The sequence below is a fragment of the Danio rerio genome, chromosome 1 (assembly GCF_049306965.1).
Source record: "Danio rerio strain Tuebingen ecotype United States chromosome 1, GRCz12tu, whole genome shotgun sequence".
NCBI lineage: Eukaryota > Metazoa > Chordata > Actinopteri > Cypriniformes > Danionidae > Danio > Danio rerio.
This window is the reverse complement of record NC_133176.1, coordinates 52,690,120-52,706,937: the sequence shown is the minus strand read 5'-3', so window position 1 is coordinate 52,706,937 and position 16,818 is coordinate 52,690,120. Positions and strand designations below refer to the sequence as shown.

Here is a 16,818-nt window from a genome sequence, read left to right as displayed (position 1 = left end):
ATAGAAACACTCCTGTCTCTATATGCACTGGACACTTTACATGCATATCAAAGTGTGCCTCACACAGGTGAGTGGGTTTGACAAACCACCTATAGAAACACTCCTGTCTCTATATGCACTGGACACTTTACATGCATATCAAAGTGTGCCTCACACAGGTGAGTGGGTTTGACAAACCACCTGTAGACACACTCCTGTCTCTATATGCACTGGACACTTTACATGCATATCAGAGTGTGCCTCACACAAGTGAGTGGGCTTGACAAACCACCTGTAGACACACTCCTGTCTCTATATGCACCAAGCACTTTACATGCGTATCTGAGTGTGCCTCACACAGGTGAGTGGGTTTGACAAACCACCTCTAGAAACATTTATTTCCCCATAGGCACCAGACACTTTTCTTAAACTTCATCTTACAAGCACTCAATAAAGAAAACAATGTTTACTTGTGAATGTATCACAAATAACGTAGCACTGCTTGTTTTCTTAAACCATAAATACCTCTCCTTGTATAGTTAAGTATGTATTATATATGCATAGTCAGTAGTTAGTTTAGCTAGATTACCGCTCCAGTATGTTAGTTATGTGTTTATGTGCGTTTACAGATCTTTGATTTAATGAAAAGTATAGATATTAGTAGATAAAAGCAGATATTAGTTTGTTATATGCTAAAGGCGAGAGATAATGGAGGTAGGACGAGCTTGATATTTATGAGGGTTTGGTCTTATGCTGATTGGATAAAACAGTGATTGTCAATAATGAATTAGAATTGTCGAAACATCTGCTCACTCTCCTCCCAGCATTTGTTTATAAATCATCACTGAATGTAGCTCTTACGTCCAGTGTTGTTTTCATATTTTTGATTGTTTATTTGTGTAGCACCGTGAGACATGACATTTCGTCCCACTGTATGTCAACACATGTAGCAAAATGACAATAAAACTCGATTTGATTTGAAGTTCTGTGACAAGTTCTAGTTAGTTAGTCTATCTACTCATTGAAACAACACAATTATTGAGATTGTTTTGAGAAATTGTGAGATATTTTGAGTTTGTTTTATTTTATTTAAAAAAAAAAAATTGTTTTATTTTCACTCTACCTAATTTAGTAAAAATCAATTAGCAATTAGCAAATCAATTGTGTTGAACCCAGCGTTTTTTACAGTGAGTCTAACATCATACACAAAGCATGATTTTTATTTTAATAACGAGTAAGAGAAAGGTAGACAGAATAGGAATACATAGAATAGAAATGTAATAGTGCTATTGTTAGAGGGTCAAATGTTGACAAAAAGAAAAGACAAGAAGCATGTGGTTTGACAGTTTCAGCAGTGTATGTGTTGCTGTGCTGCAAACCCTGTGTGAGTGTCGGTCTGATCGCTAACTTTTTAATGAGCTGTGCTTGTGAGGGACTGCAGCAGAACCCGCAGGTACTCTGACTTTTGCACAGCCAGTTGACCAATACTCTGAGACACCTGCCTAAAAGTTTGATATCTGTTAGGCTTCCATTTACAATAATTGTAACTAATTTTATAGAACTTGATTTAAATTTTAATACTTAAAACATGTATATAGATATAAAAATATAATAATAATTAAAGTTGAATAATTATAGTTAATAATTAAATTTATAGATAATTTATAGATAATTATAGATAATAATTAAAGTTAAATTTAGATTGCTCTTTAATGGAAATGTGAGTTTTGTATTATACTACAAATAATAGATTGAATAAATAAACAAATAACGAAAAAAATGTAAATAATCTTAATTGTTGTGTCATTTTCTTTTGCATATATTTAGAGACTTTTGTCTATATTTTTATAAATGTATATAGCATAACTATTTTTGTCTTTGATCCCCAAATCAAAACATTATATATATTTCTCAAATATTTACCATGTGCTGTTTAATGGAGAAAATATTTTTTAAACATATTTCTAAAAAGTTTTAATAACAACAACAACAATAATAATAATAATAATAATAATAATAATAATAATAATATTTATCTTAGCAGTTTGAAAAAAAATAATAATAATAATTCCAGCCAAACTAAAAGAAATAATACTTTCTAAAGAAAAGAAAGGAAATACTGTGAACAAATATTACAGATGGGCCTATAATTATATTTAATAATAATTTAATTTATTATTTAATAAAAATTGCATTAAAAAAAGGTGCCTTCCTTTTTATGTATCATTAAAAAAACTATTTTATACAATCTTCAATGGGAGATTCTGTAGTATGCTAGTATCCCTATCCCTAAAAGGATCTCCATCATGTGCTGCGGTTCCCATACACAAAAATGTATGATACCATCAGATGAATAATGAAATTAACTAGGGCTACATAATACTACACACAATACTAAAATTGCAATATGCCATATTGTTGTTGTGCTGCAATAACAATATTTCTTTTGAACTTGATCAGAAATCTTGTTTTTAAATAATTTGTTGGTTACGATCACACTAAAATAAACAGGTAATATATATTTTTCTGAACAAATTCTAAAAAGCTATATCAATGTGCAAATATTTAGACGTTAAAAGCCCATGAACAACTAAAAACTGGCAGAAATTCTTATGGGTTGTTGTCATTTTCCTCTCTTGTCTTCCAGCATTAGTATTTATTTTCAGCTCTAGGTTCAGCTAACAGCACCAACTGGGGTGGTGGGGCTAAAGATAGGCCTAAACTTATTCAGATTTGGTCCGATTTGGATGAACAACCTATAGTTGAAGTCAGAATTGTTAGCCCTCATAAATTATTAGCCCCCCTGTACATTTTTTTCCCCAAATTGTTCAAAACATTTCTAAACGTAACAGTTTGCTCTGTAGAGAATGGGGGAAATTATCTAGCTTAAGGGGGATAATAATTTTGACCTTAAAATGTTTTTTTTTTTTTTAATTAAGCCAAAATAAAACAAATAAGACTTTCTCCAGAAGAAAATAACGTTATAGGAAATACTGTGAAAAAATCCTTTGGGATTTAAAAAATATTTGAAAAAGAAATTCACAGGAGGGCGATTAATTTTGACTTCAACTTTACTTTTATTTATCACAATAACAATATTTTTTTGATATACTGTGCAGACCTATAGTATGAATATATATCGCTGGTATATGTGCCCTCCAGAATTGACCCGTGGATGGGTTTTCTTGTAATCCTGCAAATGCTCCAGGGGCACAAACCTGTCACCACTGTGGGCAATAATGACAGCTCAGTGGGACGCTTTTGACTGATGGCAAAGATAAACTGTTAAAGCGGGCCTATTTTTACAGTATGACAAACTCTGGCTCCAACCGAAGGAACACTATGTGTATTAGAGAGTTCATTGAGTTCAGCTCTATGAGAGTTCAGGCTTGCCTTTTAATGTATAATCTATACACGGATCACACAAATAGGATCAGAGTCTTGTCAAGGTCGTGTAGAATTACACACAGTACACGAGAGACGTTTTTACAGTCTAACTTGTACAAGCTGCAGACGTCCAAAAATCAACCACTTCTTTCTTTTCGAGAGCGAACCGCAAATGTAACCCGAGTATATTCATGTTCATATATGCATAGTTTGTGTGAGAGGACCACGTTTATGTATAAATATAGACCGCAGCCTCATTCTTTGGTAGTGGTTTGGAAAATGATTGGGGCTGTGAAACCTGAGAGTGGTCTTAGGGTCTGTTTCATTGGCTGTAGTTTGCCTTTATGTTTTAGATCGAGTGAATGCAATTGATGTGTCATGCAATCAGAAAGAATTGCAATCAAGGCTCTTTCCGTGACTAACGTTATGTTCAACGGTACTCGTATGGACGGATGTATATGTTTTCTTTTTGCTGGCCTGGGAAAGATGTGTACATTTTGACTTTGACCAACATATTTGCTGCCTTACCGATACAGTGGCTCAGTGGTTAGCACTGTCGCCTCACAGCAAGAAGGTCGCTGGTTCAAGTGCCGGTTGGTTCAGTTGGCGTTTCTGTGTGGAGTTTGCATGTTCTTTTTGTGTTGGTGTGGGTTTCCTCCGGGCGCTTCCCCCACAGTCCGAAGACATGCGCTGTAGGTGAACAGAATAAACTAAATTGGCCATAGTTTATAAGTGTGTATGGATGTTTCCCAGTACTGGGTTGCAGCTGGAAGGGCGTCAGCTGTGTAAAATTAAACTAGTTAAGCCTTTAAAATGTCACTTTAAGCTGAATACTAGTAACTTGAAAATATCTAGTAAAATATTATGTATTGTCATCATGGCAAAAATAAAATAAATCAGTTATTAAAACTATTATGTTTATAAATGTGTTGAAAAAAATCTTCTTTCCATTAAAGGGCACCTATTTTACCCCCTTTTCAAGATTTAAGATCGATAGATTTCAAGATTTTAGTCCTTTGTGTCTCCAGAATGTGTCTGTAAAGTTTCAGCTCAACATACCCTTCAGATTATTTATTATACATTTGTGTATATTAGAAATTTGAGCTGTTTTGACTTTGTAGATGTTCTGGTGCCTGTGCCTTTAATGCAAATGAGCTGCTTCTCCAAGCCCACCTTTCCCACGTGTATGTCAGACCCAAAGAGATCGCTCACTATTGCTATGATGGGTGTAGCTTCTCCTGCTGCATCTCACGCATAAGCAGTACAGTACCAAACAAGAGTCATATATATCACAGCTATATCACAGCATATATATCATCAGCTATATCACAGTGTATTATGGATATGTAATAGGCATATATATGGCTATATTAAGAGAGAATTATGAGTAGGGCAGGATGAAATTCATACGGTAAATGTGCGTTTCATGTTAAATATGAAAGTGAAAGCATGCTGAACTATTAACGAGAGCTGTTTATCCATTAGGAACATTAACCAAACTGCAGTCTAGCCAAGGGCTGTGCATAAGAGAGTCTTACCTCTGATTTATATCTGGTGACGACGTCTGTGTGCGTCACCATTCAAAATTAAAGCACAGCTTTTCGCTTATAATATCTTATTCCTCATTGCCATAAATCAAAATAAGGACGCATGACAGATGAGCAGGACTCTGAAAAATAAACCATGAAACTCTGACCAATATAAGGAGAGTTTACTCACACGTGACTAGTTTCAGCTCTTTTGGTCCATTTAGAAACTTTGCAGTGTGAAAGCTGCACCAAGAACAATGCACAATGCAAGAACAAAGAGTAACAATGTAATAATTTCAATCCCTGTTTCAGAACAACTGAATCGATTCACAGGTGTGAAAGCACCCTTAATTTCGTTATTGTCTAATACCCGTCATAATTTATAATTTTTATTAATTCAATTTGTTAAGAAAGCCTTATTTTTATTGGTGTTGGCCGATTTAAAGGCTAAGTGTATGTACCTAGGTCTATTTAGAGTGCTGACATGTTCCGATGTTACAGGGGACTTATTTCATTTCTTTGTTCCAACTTCCAAGTGGCCTATAGCTAGGGCCAGACGGAATTTGCGGAAGTTTTTGAATTTTAATAAAAATCTGCAGATTTCTGCGGAATTATTTTGGGAGTATCATAACTAAAACCTTAATATGTGAAATAAAAAATAATACCTTTTTAACTTTTATTTAATTTTTAAAATGCAAATCCAATTAGATGCACTTTATTTGGTAAACAAAGCAAGTCTCTCATATAATATAATATCTACTAAAAGACAGAAAACATTACTTTACAAACTGCATTGTACAAAAATCAGATGAACTTTTTTATATTAGTCAATAATATCACTGTAGTTAATAAAAAAATGAATAAATATAGATATTGCACTCATTTACTCAAGTAAATAAACAGAATTAATGATGGGCTAAAAATCTGCGGAAAATATGCAGAATTCTGCAAACCGCAGGTTCCGTGTGGGCCTACCTATAGCCTTTGTTTGTTATGAATACATTATGTTAAAACACATATAAACGACTCATTTTTGAAAATAGACAAAGGAGCTGTGTGCATGTGCATATTTGAATAATGTCGGGCTGTAAACGGGTTGGGGCTTTATAAAGCTGTCAATCAAAATGTACTTGTCGGGCTTGGGCTGAATTTTGTCGGGCTTGGGCCCTATCAGGACTAACTTGTATGGCCCGATTACAGCTCTAATGTGGCTGTGGTGAAGAATTACGGAGTGATTTACTGTATTTATTACAAATATGCACTGTTTCAGAAACGATTTAAACTTGCAAAACTCATTCTTGAGGTGTTGCTGAACACATAGAGCTGAAGATGTTATTTAATCTGGTTGCTTTGTGCACGTCTTGTCTTCTGGATATGATTACAAGCGTTATTACGGAGACATGTAAATATGCGGCTGTCAATTAATTTGGTGGGCGGGGATATATTTAACATCAGAAAATGTTAAAAAAAGACACTTATTGTCTTTAAATCACCCTGATATGACAGTGGAAACACTAATCCTACACACAGTTCTGTCCAAACAGCTTACAAAAGACGGTTTTCATCATAGGGGCCCTTTAAACAGAAACTGGGGTAAAATATATAGATGGGGGCTAATAATTCCGGAGAGCTAACAATCCAGACTTTAACATGTATATTGAATGCATTTTATGCCACATATTTTTTATATTTTTATAGGACATCTAGGCTTGGACCCTTACATATTTTATTTTAAATTGTCATGTTGAAAGAATTTGTATTTTGAATTGAACTATCCCTTTAATGATGCACACTGACACCAAAGCACATACAAAACGGCTGCAGGGTGTACGGATACTCAAGCTATTTTTTATACACAAAAAAGGCAGAGCCTCTCTTTTGTAACAAAGACAGAAAGGAAGACATTTTGAGAGCGAGAGATAATGTGTAAGGGAAGCGTCGAGAGGTCATAAAAGAAAAGGAACTGTACAGAAAGTGGGAGGCTCCCAGTGAATGGCGGGTAGTGATGGACTGAAGCATCATTATGGGCTGATGCATTTTACACTACAGTGCTCTGATTCAGGAACCAGTCAAATCTGGCCTATTTTGTACTGTACCATGTTTTTATGGTTTAAGAATGTGTGCATGTTGCATAACCTGTCATGTAATGGACACATTTGCACTAAAATAGTATAGAGTTAGCTATGTGTGACTATAGTTTGAGCTGGATGTTGACGAACTTTGTTGTTGGTTGACAAAGCCACTTGAATTAGCATGCTGCTAGTATTAACTGACATGTTGCTAACATGTTTCAATGATTTAGCACGTTGCTATGTTTCAAGATGGATGTTTGTTTCTAGCATGAATTAACATGTTTCTAGATGGATTTGTATGTTTCTAGAATGAATTAGCTTCTTTATCATGTTTTAGATGATTTTGTTATGTTTCTGGCATGAATTAGCATGTTTCTATCATGTTGTAGATGTTTTTTGTATGTTTCTAGCATGAATTAGCATGTCTCCATCATGTTTTTGATGTTTTCTGTATGTTTCTAGCATGAATTAGCATGTTTCTATCATGTTTTAGATGTTTTTTTGTATGTTTCTAGCATGAATTAGCATGTCTCCATCATGTTTTTGATGTTTTCTGTATGTTTCTAGCATGAATTAGCATGTTTCTATCATGTTTTAGATGTTTTTTTGTATGTTTCTAGCATGAATTAGCATGTCTCCATCATGTTTTTGATGTTTTCTGTATGTTTCTAGCATGAATTAGCATGTTTCTATCATGTTTTAGATGGTTTTTGTATGTTTCTAGCATGAAGTAGCATGTTTGTATCATGTTTTAAGATTTTTTTTGTATGTTTTTAGCATGAATTAGCATGTCTCTATCATGCTTTAGATGGTTTTTTTATGTGTCTAGCATGAATTAGCATGTTTCGATCATAATTTTAGATGTTTTTTATGTTTCTAGTATTAATTAGCATTTCTCTATCATGTTTTAGATGTTTTTTTCATGTTTTTAGCATGAATTAGCATGTTTCTATGATGTTTTTCGATGGGTTTTTTGTTTCTAGCATAAATTAGCATGTTTGTATCATGTTTTAGATAAATATTCATGTTTCTAGCATACATTTGCATGTTTCTATCATGTTTTTAGATGTTTTTTGTAAGTTTCTAGCATGAATTAGCATGTCTCTATCATGTTTTAAGATTTTTTTTGTATGTTTTTAGCATGAATTTGCATGTCTCTATCATGCTTTAGATGGTTTTTTATGTGTCTAGCATGAATTAGCATGTTTCTATCATAATTTTAGATGTTTTTCATGTTTTTAGCATGAATTATCAAGTCTCCATCATGTTTTAAGATTTTTTTTGTATGTTTTTAGCATGAATTAGCATGTTTCTATGATGTTTTTCGATGGGTTTTTTGTTTCTAGCATAAATTAGCATGCTTGTATCATGTTTTAGACAAATATTTATGTTTCCAGCATACATTTGCATGTTTCTATCATGTTTTTAGATGTTTTTTGTAAGTTTCTAGTATGAATTAGCATGTTTCTATCATGTTTTACATAAATATTTGTTTCTAGCATGAATTAGCATGTTGCTATCATTTTTCAGATTATTTTGTACTTTTCTAGCATTAATTAGCATGTCTCTATCATGCTTTAGATGGTTTTTTTCATTTTTCTAGTATGAATTAGTATGTTTCTATATTTTTTTAGATAATTTTGTATGCTTCTAGCATGTATTAGCATATTTGAGGGTAGCTTCTAGGTTTGCCAGTGGTTGCTAGATAGTTTGATGAAGGTCTGAAGATATTGAACGGGGTGGATGTTGGTTAAATGCTCTTTAGCATTTACTGTTTAAAAGTTTTCACCCCCTCAATGAAAGTCTATTTGAATTTTCGCAGATTTGTTTGTGCATAAGTAAAACTGTAAGTCAGATCTGTTAAAAAAGATATAGCATAAATATTCAGATTAGCCTGAAGGTCTGGTGTGAGTTTGGTGGTTGTAGCTTCACAGTTCTAGTAGGAATTTGATCTCAGAATAAAAAGGAAAGCTTTGTCAAGCCAACATAATTAATCTGTTTTCTTTGCATGAAGCATTGACAGTTCAGAATAGCTCTTCCCTCAATATCTTGGACATTTTATATGCAAAATAGCATTAATTACTGTTTACCATTAGAGGCTGGCTATATTCACGCACTGTTGCACACAAACCCCTTATAACAATAATTTGTACATAACAGGTCCCCTATTATGCAAAAAAAAAAAAAAACACTATTTATAAGCATAAATACAGCCACAATTTGAAGGAAATTGCATTGGAGGATTGAGTACTGTAAGTATGAGTATTGTAATTTGTGTCACATCTGTGTCTGCATAGATATGATTTACGACCTGTAAAGTGAGCATCTATGCAGTCTCGTGGACAGACAGGGCTGTCCTCACCAGTTTAACCCTCCATTCCAGCATGGTGACATAGTGTCTGACCGCTGCGACTTCGTCCCGACGGCTACCCTGGTGTCACAGAAACAGGATCAGTTCAGTTATGTAACCCTGTCCAGACAGAGCACTCACCCATTTACATACTCCTTTACTCACGCTTGGCAATGGAGCAGTTGAATCAAAGTTCGTGGATATTAGCTGTCATGTCACCTTAGAGTCCAGAACAGAAGTGCAACCTACACTCGGTAGTGTGCATCTGGCAACAGGCCAACCGCATTTACTGAAATGTGCAGTGTTCGAGCACTGGCTGTTGTATTTCACAATGCAATGCTCTTTTCTTGACTATACTGTTTGATTGGACTGTGATACATCTGTGCCAACAGTGAGTAGGGATCTTAGTCTTAATGTTGATATAATTATATATATATTGCATTTGCATATTTCAGGGACATATTTTAATATGTATTAAAGTACATATGCTAGTGTTAATATCAACATAGGCTTATTCTAAAAACGTAGTCCCTATAAACATTTCTGAAGATCACAAATTATGTAGCCAGAGCCTGCATTTCATCTTTAAAATGAACCTTACGGGGCGGTATAACAGCTTTCCTTTTCGTGCTTACCGGCTGACCGCTTACCTCCGTATGGACGGGTTTTCCACTGTTACCAGTTTGTCCAGTGGCTCACTGCATACGTCAGAGGATTTGTGACGCAGAGAGGAGCTGAGCACATCAACAGGGTTTGAGTTGGGCGAAGAACAGGTCCAGAAAGCATATAAGACAGAAACAGAAGACAAAAAATAAAACAAAAATTAGTGTTTTTTAAACTATTATATTATATAATATTATTATATTTAAAAATGTTACAATTAAACACTCGTTTTCATTCACTGACAGTACTGCTGTTCATGATAAATCTTGACTAATCACACAGAATAAAAGCTTGCATTTGCATAATTTCATGTGTACTGTGTATATTTATTATATATATATTTATATATAAATTATATTTATAAAACATTCTCCATGAATGTTGTTATATTAATGTTGTTATTTAAACATAATGTCGTTATATAAATATAATTGTTTTATATATATATATATATATATATATATATATATATATATATATATATATATATATATATATATAGCAATTATATCTATATAACAACATACATAAATATCAATATATATGTAAATATTTTAAAAGGTTAAGCATGTATATGTGTGGTACCCTACTGAAAAAAACAGCCTAAACCAGCCTAGGCTGGTTGGCTGGCTTTAGCTGGTTGACCAGGCTGGTTTTAGAGGGTTTTTGGCCATTTCCAGGCTGGTTTCCAGCCATTTCCAGTCTGGTTTTAGTTGGACAGGCTGGGAGATAACCAACTAAAACCAATCTGACCAGCCTAGCCAGGCTGGGAGACCAGCCAAAACCAGCTATGTCCAGCTTAAACCAGGCTGGTCAAGCTGGTTTTAGCTGGTCATTTTCCAGGGTTCATTCAGCAGGGTAAATATATAAATAAATATACACAGTGCACATATAGTGTAAATACAAACCTTTATTTTGTACACAATTAGTCACAAGGAATCTTTTAAAGGTACTAATTACCACTGAAAAAATCAACAAGAGCAAAGCCGTGATATTAATATGATACTTGTCATTTAGCATCCTCTTTTATCTAAGCATTTGAGTGTGTGCCTGAACAGCCAATCACAGCTGACCTCAGAAAACATCCAGCCAATCACAACACACGTGCAGAGCTGATGTCACTGTTGTGAAGCAGGACTTGGCTCGGTGCCTTTGGAAGGTTAATTTTTCCAGCCACATTAAGGAGGTAATGTCTCTAAGGGGGAAAACACAGAGAGAGAAATAATGACTGTTCAAATAGGCTGTGTGTGATAAGTCTTAGACCCCCTTTTCTCCCTAGAAGGACCACCGCTGAGATCTTCTTGTTAATGTCCCATTGAATATGGGATTAGAATAAATGCTGTTTAAGGAGTGAATGCAAGAACAGTATGGTAATATTACAGGATGATTCATTAGTTTGGGGTCGGTATGTTTTCATGTTTTTAAGACTCTTCTGCTCACCAAGGAGGCATTTATTGGATCAAACAAGCAATAAGATGAATAATATTGTGGAATAGTATTGTCATTTAAAATATATATTTTAAATTTAATATATATCTTAAAATCTAATATATTACATCGATAATTGTTTAAATCTTAAGATTTGAAACAAATATTGCCATAAGTTTTGAGAAAAGCCATCCTTAAAAAAGTCATTTTAGGTTGCATATATATATATATACACACACACACACACACACACACACACACAAACACACAAACACAGTTGAAGTAAGAATAATTAACCTCCTTTTTAATTATTTTTCTTTTTTAAATATTTCTCAAATGATGTTTAACAGAGAAAGGAAATGTTCACAGTATGTCTGATAATTTTTTTTTCTGGAGAAAGTAATACAAAAGGTGAAGAGGCTGTACGAGTGCTGTTATTATTTTAAAAATTCAATCAGATTCGAGAACCAGGCAGAACTGTTGCATAAACAAGCTTTTGGTATATTTAAAATCCACCCAAAACCCATTTTAAGTAAGACTGCTTGTAACCTGTGAACAATCTAAAGATGTTTTGCAAATATCAAACTGCTAAACTCTTTTATTAATCTCTTTGTGCCCACAGAAGGATGAGGTGTACCTGAATTTGGTGATGGATTACGTGCCTGAGAACGTGTACAGAGTGGCCAGACACTACAGCAAAGCCAAGCAGAATCTGCCCATGGTTTATGTGAAGGTAAAATCACTTAATGACAACACATTATTTTGATTTGTAATGAGTTTGGCGATGGTCTTTCTCATTGAATAAAGCTGCAAAACAGTCAGTAAAGCCGGTCAGAAGCATAGTATATTGTTCAGTATTTATGTATTTTCACAGCAGAACACAAGAATTGAAGCAAATAATGGCATATGTTTTGAGAGTAGTCAATTTAGGTTTATTAAGTACTTTACTTTACTAAGTACTTACCTTATTAAGTAAGTTTATTTAAGTAAGTTCATTTAATTATTTAATGTATATTTAATTTTGTCACGAAAACCTGCAAATTATATTTCTTCATTGAATTGGAGTCAAAACATCATTCGTTTTATATTTATTCATTAAAATAAAATTTGGATTATGTGAAAGTTCCAATAAACAAAATCATTCCTGTGAATACATCTAAAAAATAAACAGCAAAATGTACAACTTAACGTACAATTGTTTTGCCTTTCTATGTAGTTTACAGCCGTGATTCCCAACAAGGGTTCCCGGCCCACAAGGGGGTCTCTGTCACATTTTTACACATTTTTAGCAGTGGACAATCAGGAGAATGATCATGTTGCCTTAGTTCATTTTATACCCTGGCTGATCAAAAAAATTGACAAATTTCCTCCACAAAAAATGAGTCTCACTGATTTGCCTTCAGCACCTAATACTACTGACCCAAGCATACTGGACCCAGGTGAGGATGCTCCAAACATTTCGGGTTGCAGCTCTAGCAATACTTGAAACACTAAATGAAGGAAATACCAAGATAGTTACCTGAACTATGGTTGTATTCCATTTTCTTGAAGCAAAGCGTCCCTGACCCAGCCACAGCGCGTTATTTGCACCAAAGTGCTTGCTAAGGAATGCATTAGGCCGAATTAATAAGACATTTGCAAACAACTCATCCCCGAATACCACGACAAGTCCAGAGCATTTTTTGAGTGCAAGGCAAAAGAATTGACACACACTTAAAATGAGATGAGGGACCCCACAGCTAATGACAAGAAACTTTTTTCAACTAATTGTCAACTAATATAGGGCTAATTCAAAGGCCAAAGGCTTACGTTTTCATTTACAAATGGCCAACTGATCTTTTTATTTCATGTCTTACATTTGGCTATTATTTGTGCATAAACATATCTAGATATAGTAATAAACATACAATTTGTTTAAAAAAAAAAATTTGTCATCCTTACTGCAAACTTATATGAGCGATAATATCATTAAATGTTGGGGGGGCCTTACAATATTTTTCGGGGGAAAAGGTTGGGAACCACTGGTTTACAGCATTAGCTGAGATAGATTTTTATTGTCCTTAGAACAAGCCACAATTTGTTCAGCAAATAAAAATATATTACTATATTATTAATGCATTTTCCATTACCAAAATGATACCAAGCCAGAATTTCAAACCATGTTTTTGTGTACAGTTACACCACAATGAATAGACAATTTTAAAGATCTCAGTTAGCAAATTCTGCTGTTTTAAAGTCTGCATGAAGTTGCCGAAACTTTTATTTCAGTATGTTGATGTACTACTGAACTGGAATTTTAAATAGGAGGTGGAGCTTTCTTTTTTGCATCATTCCCTCATAGCAAACTAATGGTTAGCCAGGGTATTAATAAACATTTGCTATTGAAGCCCTCAGGTTTCAGAACGTCAACAGATGGATGGCCACTCCAAACGCGGAAGTAAATGCTCAGACTTTGAATGAAGATTACCAAAACAAACAAACATTTTCAGTGGATTGGATTTGGCGGATTTATATTCACCTTAAGAATAACAACATGAGTGACCTTTTGTGGCGCTCTGACTGAATTAGCAACACAAAATTGAGCTCCCTCACAAAGAATAACATCGTGAGCTAGCAGAATGAACACTGGACCCTAAAAGTCACTGTTTTTGTGTGTTTTCAGCTGTATATGTATCAGCTGTTCCGCAGTTTGGCGTACATCCATTCATATGGGATCTGCCATCGAGACATCAAGCCGCAGAACCTCCTGCTGGACCCCGAGACAGCTGTACTTAAACTCTGTGATTTCGGAAGGTGAGATGGGGAAATGAGGTGCTTTCATGCATGCTGTAAAGTTAACAGAACTGGGTTATTTCCAGATTGTGATTAAAACCTTGCAAAGTTGCCTGAAGTTCAGTATTAATTCTTATGATCATAAAGGGACAGCTCACACATAAAAGAAGATCATTTACTTATTTTCCACTTGTTAAAACTTGCTGATAGCCAAACAGATAGTAAAAGAATTTTAAGAAAGCATCCCAAGATGCAACTGATTGGTTTAGAAAACAGCAAATAAAGATCTTTGTTATGTATTCGTGTTATTTGTGCTCTGTTTCTCTGTTTTTTTTCTCTCTCTCTCGCTCTGTTCTCCCATATCTGCTTTCATGGACTCTCAGGTTCCGTTCATTGGTCCATTCAGTTGTCAGTCATTCCTCCCCGGTTTCGTCACTCTTACGTCACATCCAATAAGGAAAGACCACCCGTGTTAAAAGCGCGCCAGACCACTCGCTAGTCCCTTCCTTTGCATTTTTCTCTTTCTCTGCTTTTGTCGCTTGTTTGTAGTTATCGCGTGCGTTTAGAAATAACCCTGTCTAACTGTGTATTTTGTTGTTGCCCGTTTCTGTGTGCACGTTATCCATCCAATATTCGTACATCATTTTTAGTTTACGTTGTTTACGAGGCTTGGACGAAGCGGACAGGTAAGAAGGTCACGTGATATACATTGCAACACTTAGGACGACTCTGCTGTTTAGTACACTAGGTTAGGGGCGAGCGCCACTCCTTGTACTTTTTGGATAGCTAGATAGAGTAGATAGTTTGGACTCGGAAGATCTCAGCAAGTTAATTATACTTTTTTCACATAGTTAGTTAGCTAGATGCTTCTGGGGAGTTAGATTTAGTTTGGGTTTTGTTCTTTTCATTTCTTTAGCGCCGCCCACGTCCCTTCTGCGAGCTCTCTTGTTTTTTTCCTGTCTTTATTTGTCTCAGTGTTGTAAATATTGTAAATAGTATATTTTTGCCTTAATTACTTTTTCTTTATTTTTGATTAATTCATTGTGGTTGTTCACTTTTGGGAATTGTAAATAAAAGCACATATTTTTGGCATTACTTTGGTTGTCTTTTGCACTCATTCACTGTTTTTTAAATATATTTTAATTAATCAAATGTCAAACCCCACACCCTAGACTAACATCAGGGGTTTGTAACAATCTTACATTAACAGCACCCAGAAAATTTACATTTGATATTGAATATTCATTTCATTTCAAAATTGATGACTTAATTTAAGTTTTGTTCCTCTGCAGTTGACAGGCATTTTGGATATAGTTGCAGTGTTTTCCTGATAGTGATAATTGTTGAGATGATGGTAATGTGTTAATGTGATAATGGCTGTTTTCATGTACAGTAGATCTGTGTTGGTGTAATTTCTGGTTACGTATATCTAATTCTCTTGCGTTTTTTTTCTTCTGTTTCCTACAGTGCAAAGCAGCTGGTGCGTGGAGAGCCTAATGTCTCCTACATCTGCTCGCGGTACTACAGGGCCCCTGAACTCATTTTCGGAGCCACTGACTACACTTCCAGCATAGGTACTCAATTCTGACGACTGTAGGCTGCCAGCATAGATGTTTTCATATTAACCCATTCATTCATTTTCATTCAGCTTAGTTTCTGATTTATCAGGGGTCGCCACAGCAGAATGAACCGTCAACTATTCTAGCATATGATTTACAGTGGAAAAACGAATGCATTTTTTTCTAGATTTTCTGATAGACAGAATTTAAGAAGAGTTAGTTTAGATAGGTAGTGCTCTCGCTTCACAGCAAGAAGGTTGCTGGTTTGAGCGCCGGCTGGGTCAGTTCGCATTTCTGTGTGGAGTTTGCATGTTCTCCCATTATTGGTGTGGGTTTCCTCCGGGTGCTCCGGGTTCCCCCACAGTCCAAAGACATGTGCTGTAGGTGAATTGGGTAAGCTAAATTGTCTGTAGTGTATGTTCTGGTTCTCCAGTTTGGGGGTTGAGTGTTGGGCTAACAAACCACCTCATAAAAAATCAAGATGTTACAAAACACGAAAATGGTGCAGTTAAATATCAACTTATATAAATGGAGTATGTTAGTTTAGACAAGTTTAATGCATCTTTGGTGATGTTATTTCTTTTGCTTAGGTTATATTACGTGATAAGTGACTTAAAATACTTTAATTTACATATTTACGTGGTTAAACCATCATCATCAAGCGACATTGTATCAATTTAGAATTTTCTCTTCATCGTCTCAATGCTTTATTCATATTAAATATGATTGATTTGTGTCATTAATCTCCTAATCTGCTGTAATATTCAGCTTTCATCTTTGTTTTCTTGCAGATATTTGGTCAGCTGGTTGTGTATTGGCCGAGCTGCTGCTTGGACAGCCCATTTTTCCTGGTGACAGCGGTGTCGATCAGCTTGTTGAGATCATTAAGGTAATGGAAGAGATTGTATGTGTATTGTGTGTTTATTATGTGTTTTGATGATTTCGACTAGTGTTACTGCTAAACTGTTTCTGTTTAATCACATTGCCCTTTTTTATTGTTTGAGTAATGCAAAATGCAGATATTTGATGATTTTTTTTTTACAATAGAATCCTCAGTGCACTTATTAAAGATCTTATGT

At 34.8% G+C, this 16,818-nt stretch overlaps 1 protein-coding gene across 4 annotated transcripts in view; it reads left to right on the top strand.

Annotated features, from left to right (window-relative positions):
* Positions 1-16,818, top strand: part of gsk3bb (glycogen synthase kinase 3 beta, genome duplicate b) — an 834,817-nt gene that overhangs the window by 16,115 nt on the left and 801,884 nt on the right. For all 4 annotated transcript variants that reach the window (XM_073945266.1, XM_073945251.1, NM_001145688.1 and 1 more), the window contains exons 4-7: positions 12,031-12,141; positions 14,071-14,201; positions 15,648-15,754; positions 16,531-16,628. In XM_073945266.1, coding sequence (XP_073801367.1) covers positions 12,031-12,141; positions 14,071-14,201; positions 15,648-15,754; positions 16,531-16,628 — 447 coding nt within the window. The remainder of the gene's footprint in view (positions 1-12,030; positions 12,142-14,070; positions 14,202-15,647; positions 15,755-16,530; positions 16,629-16,818) is intronic.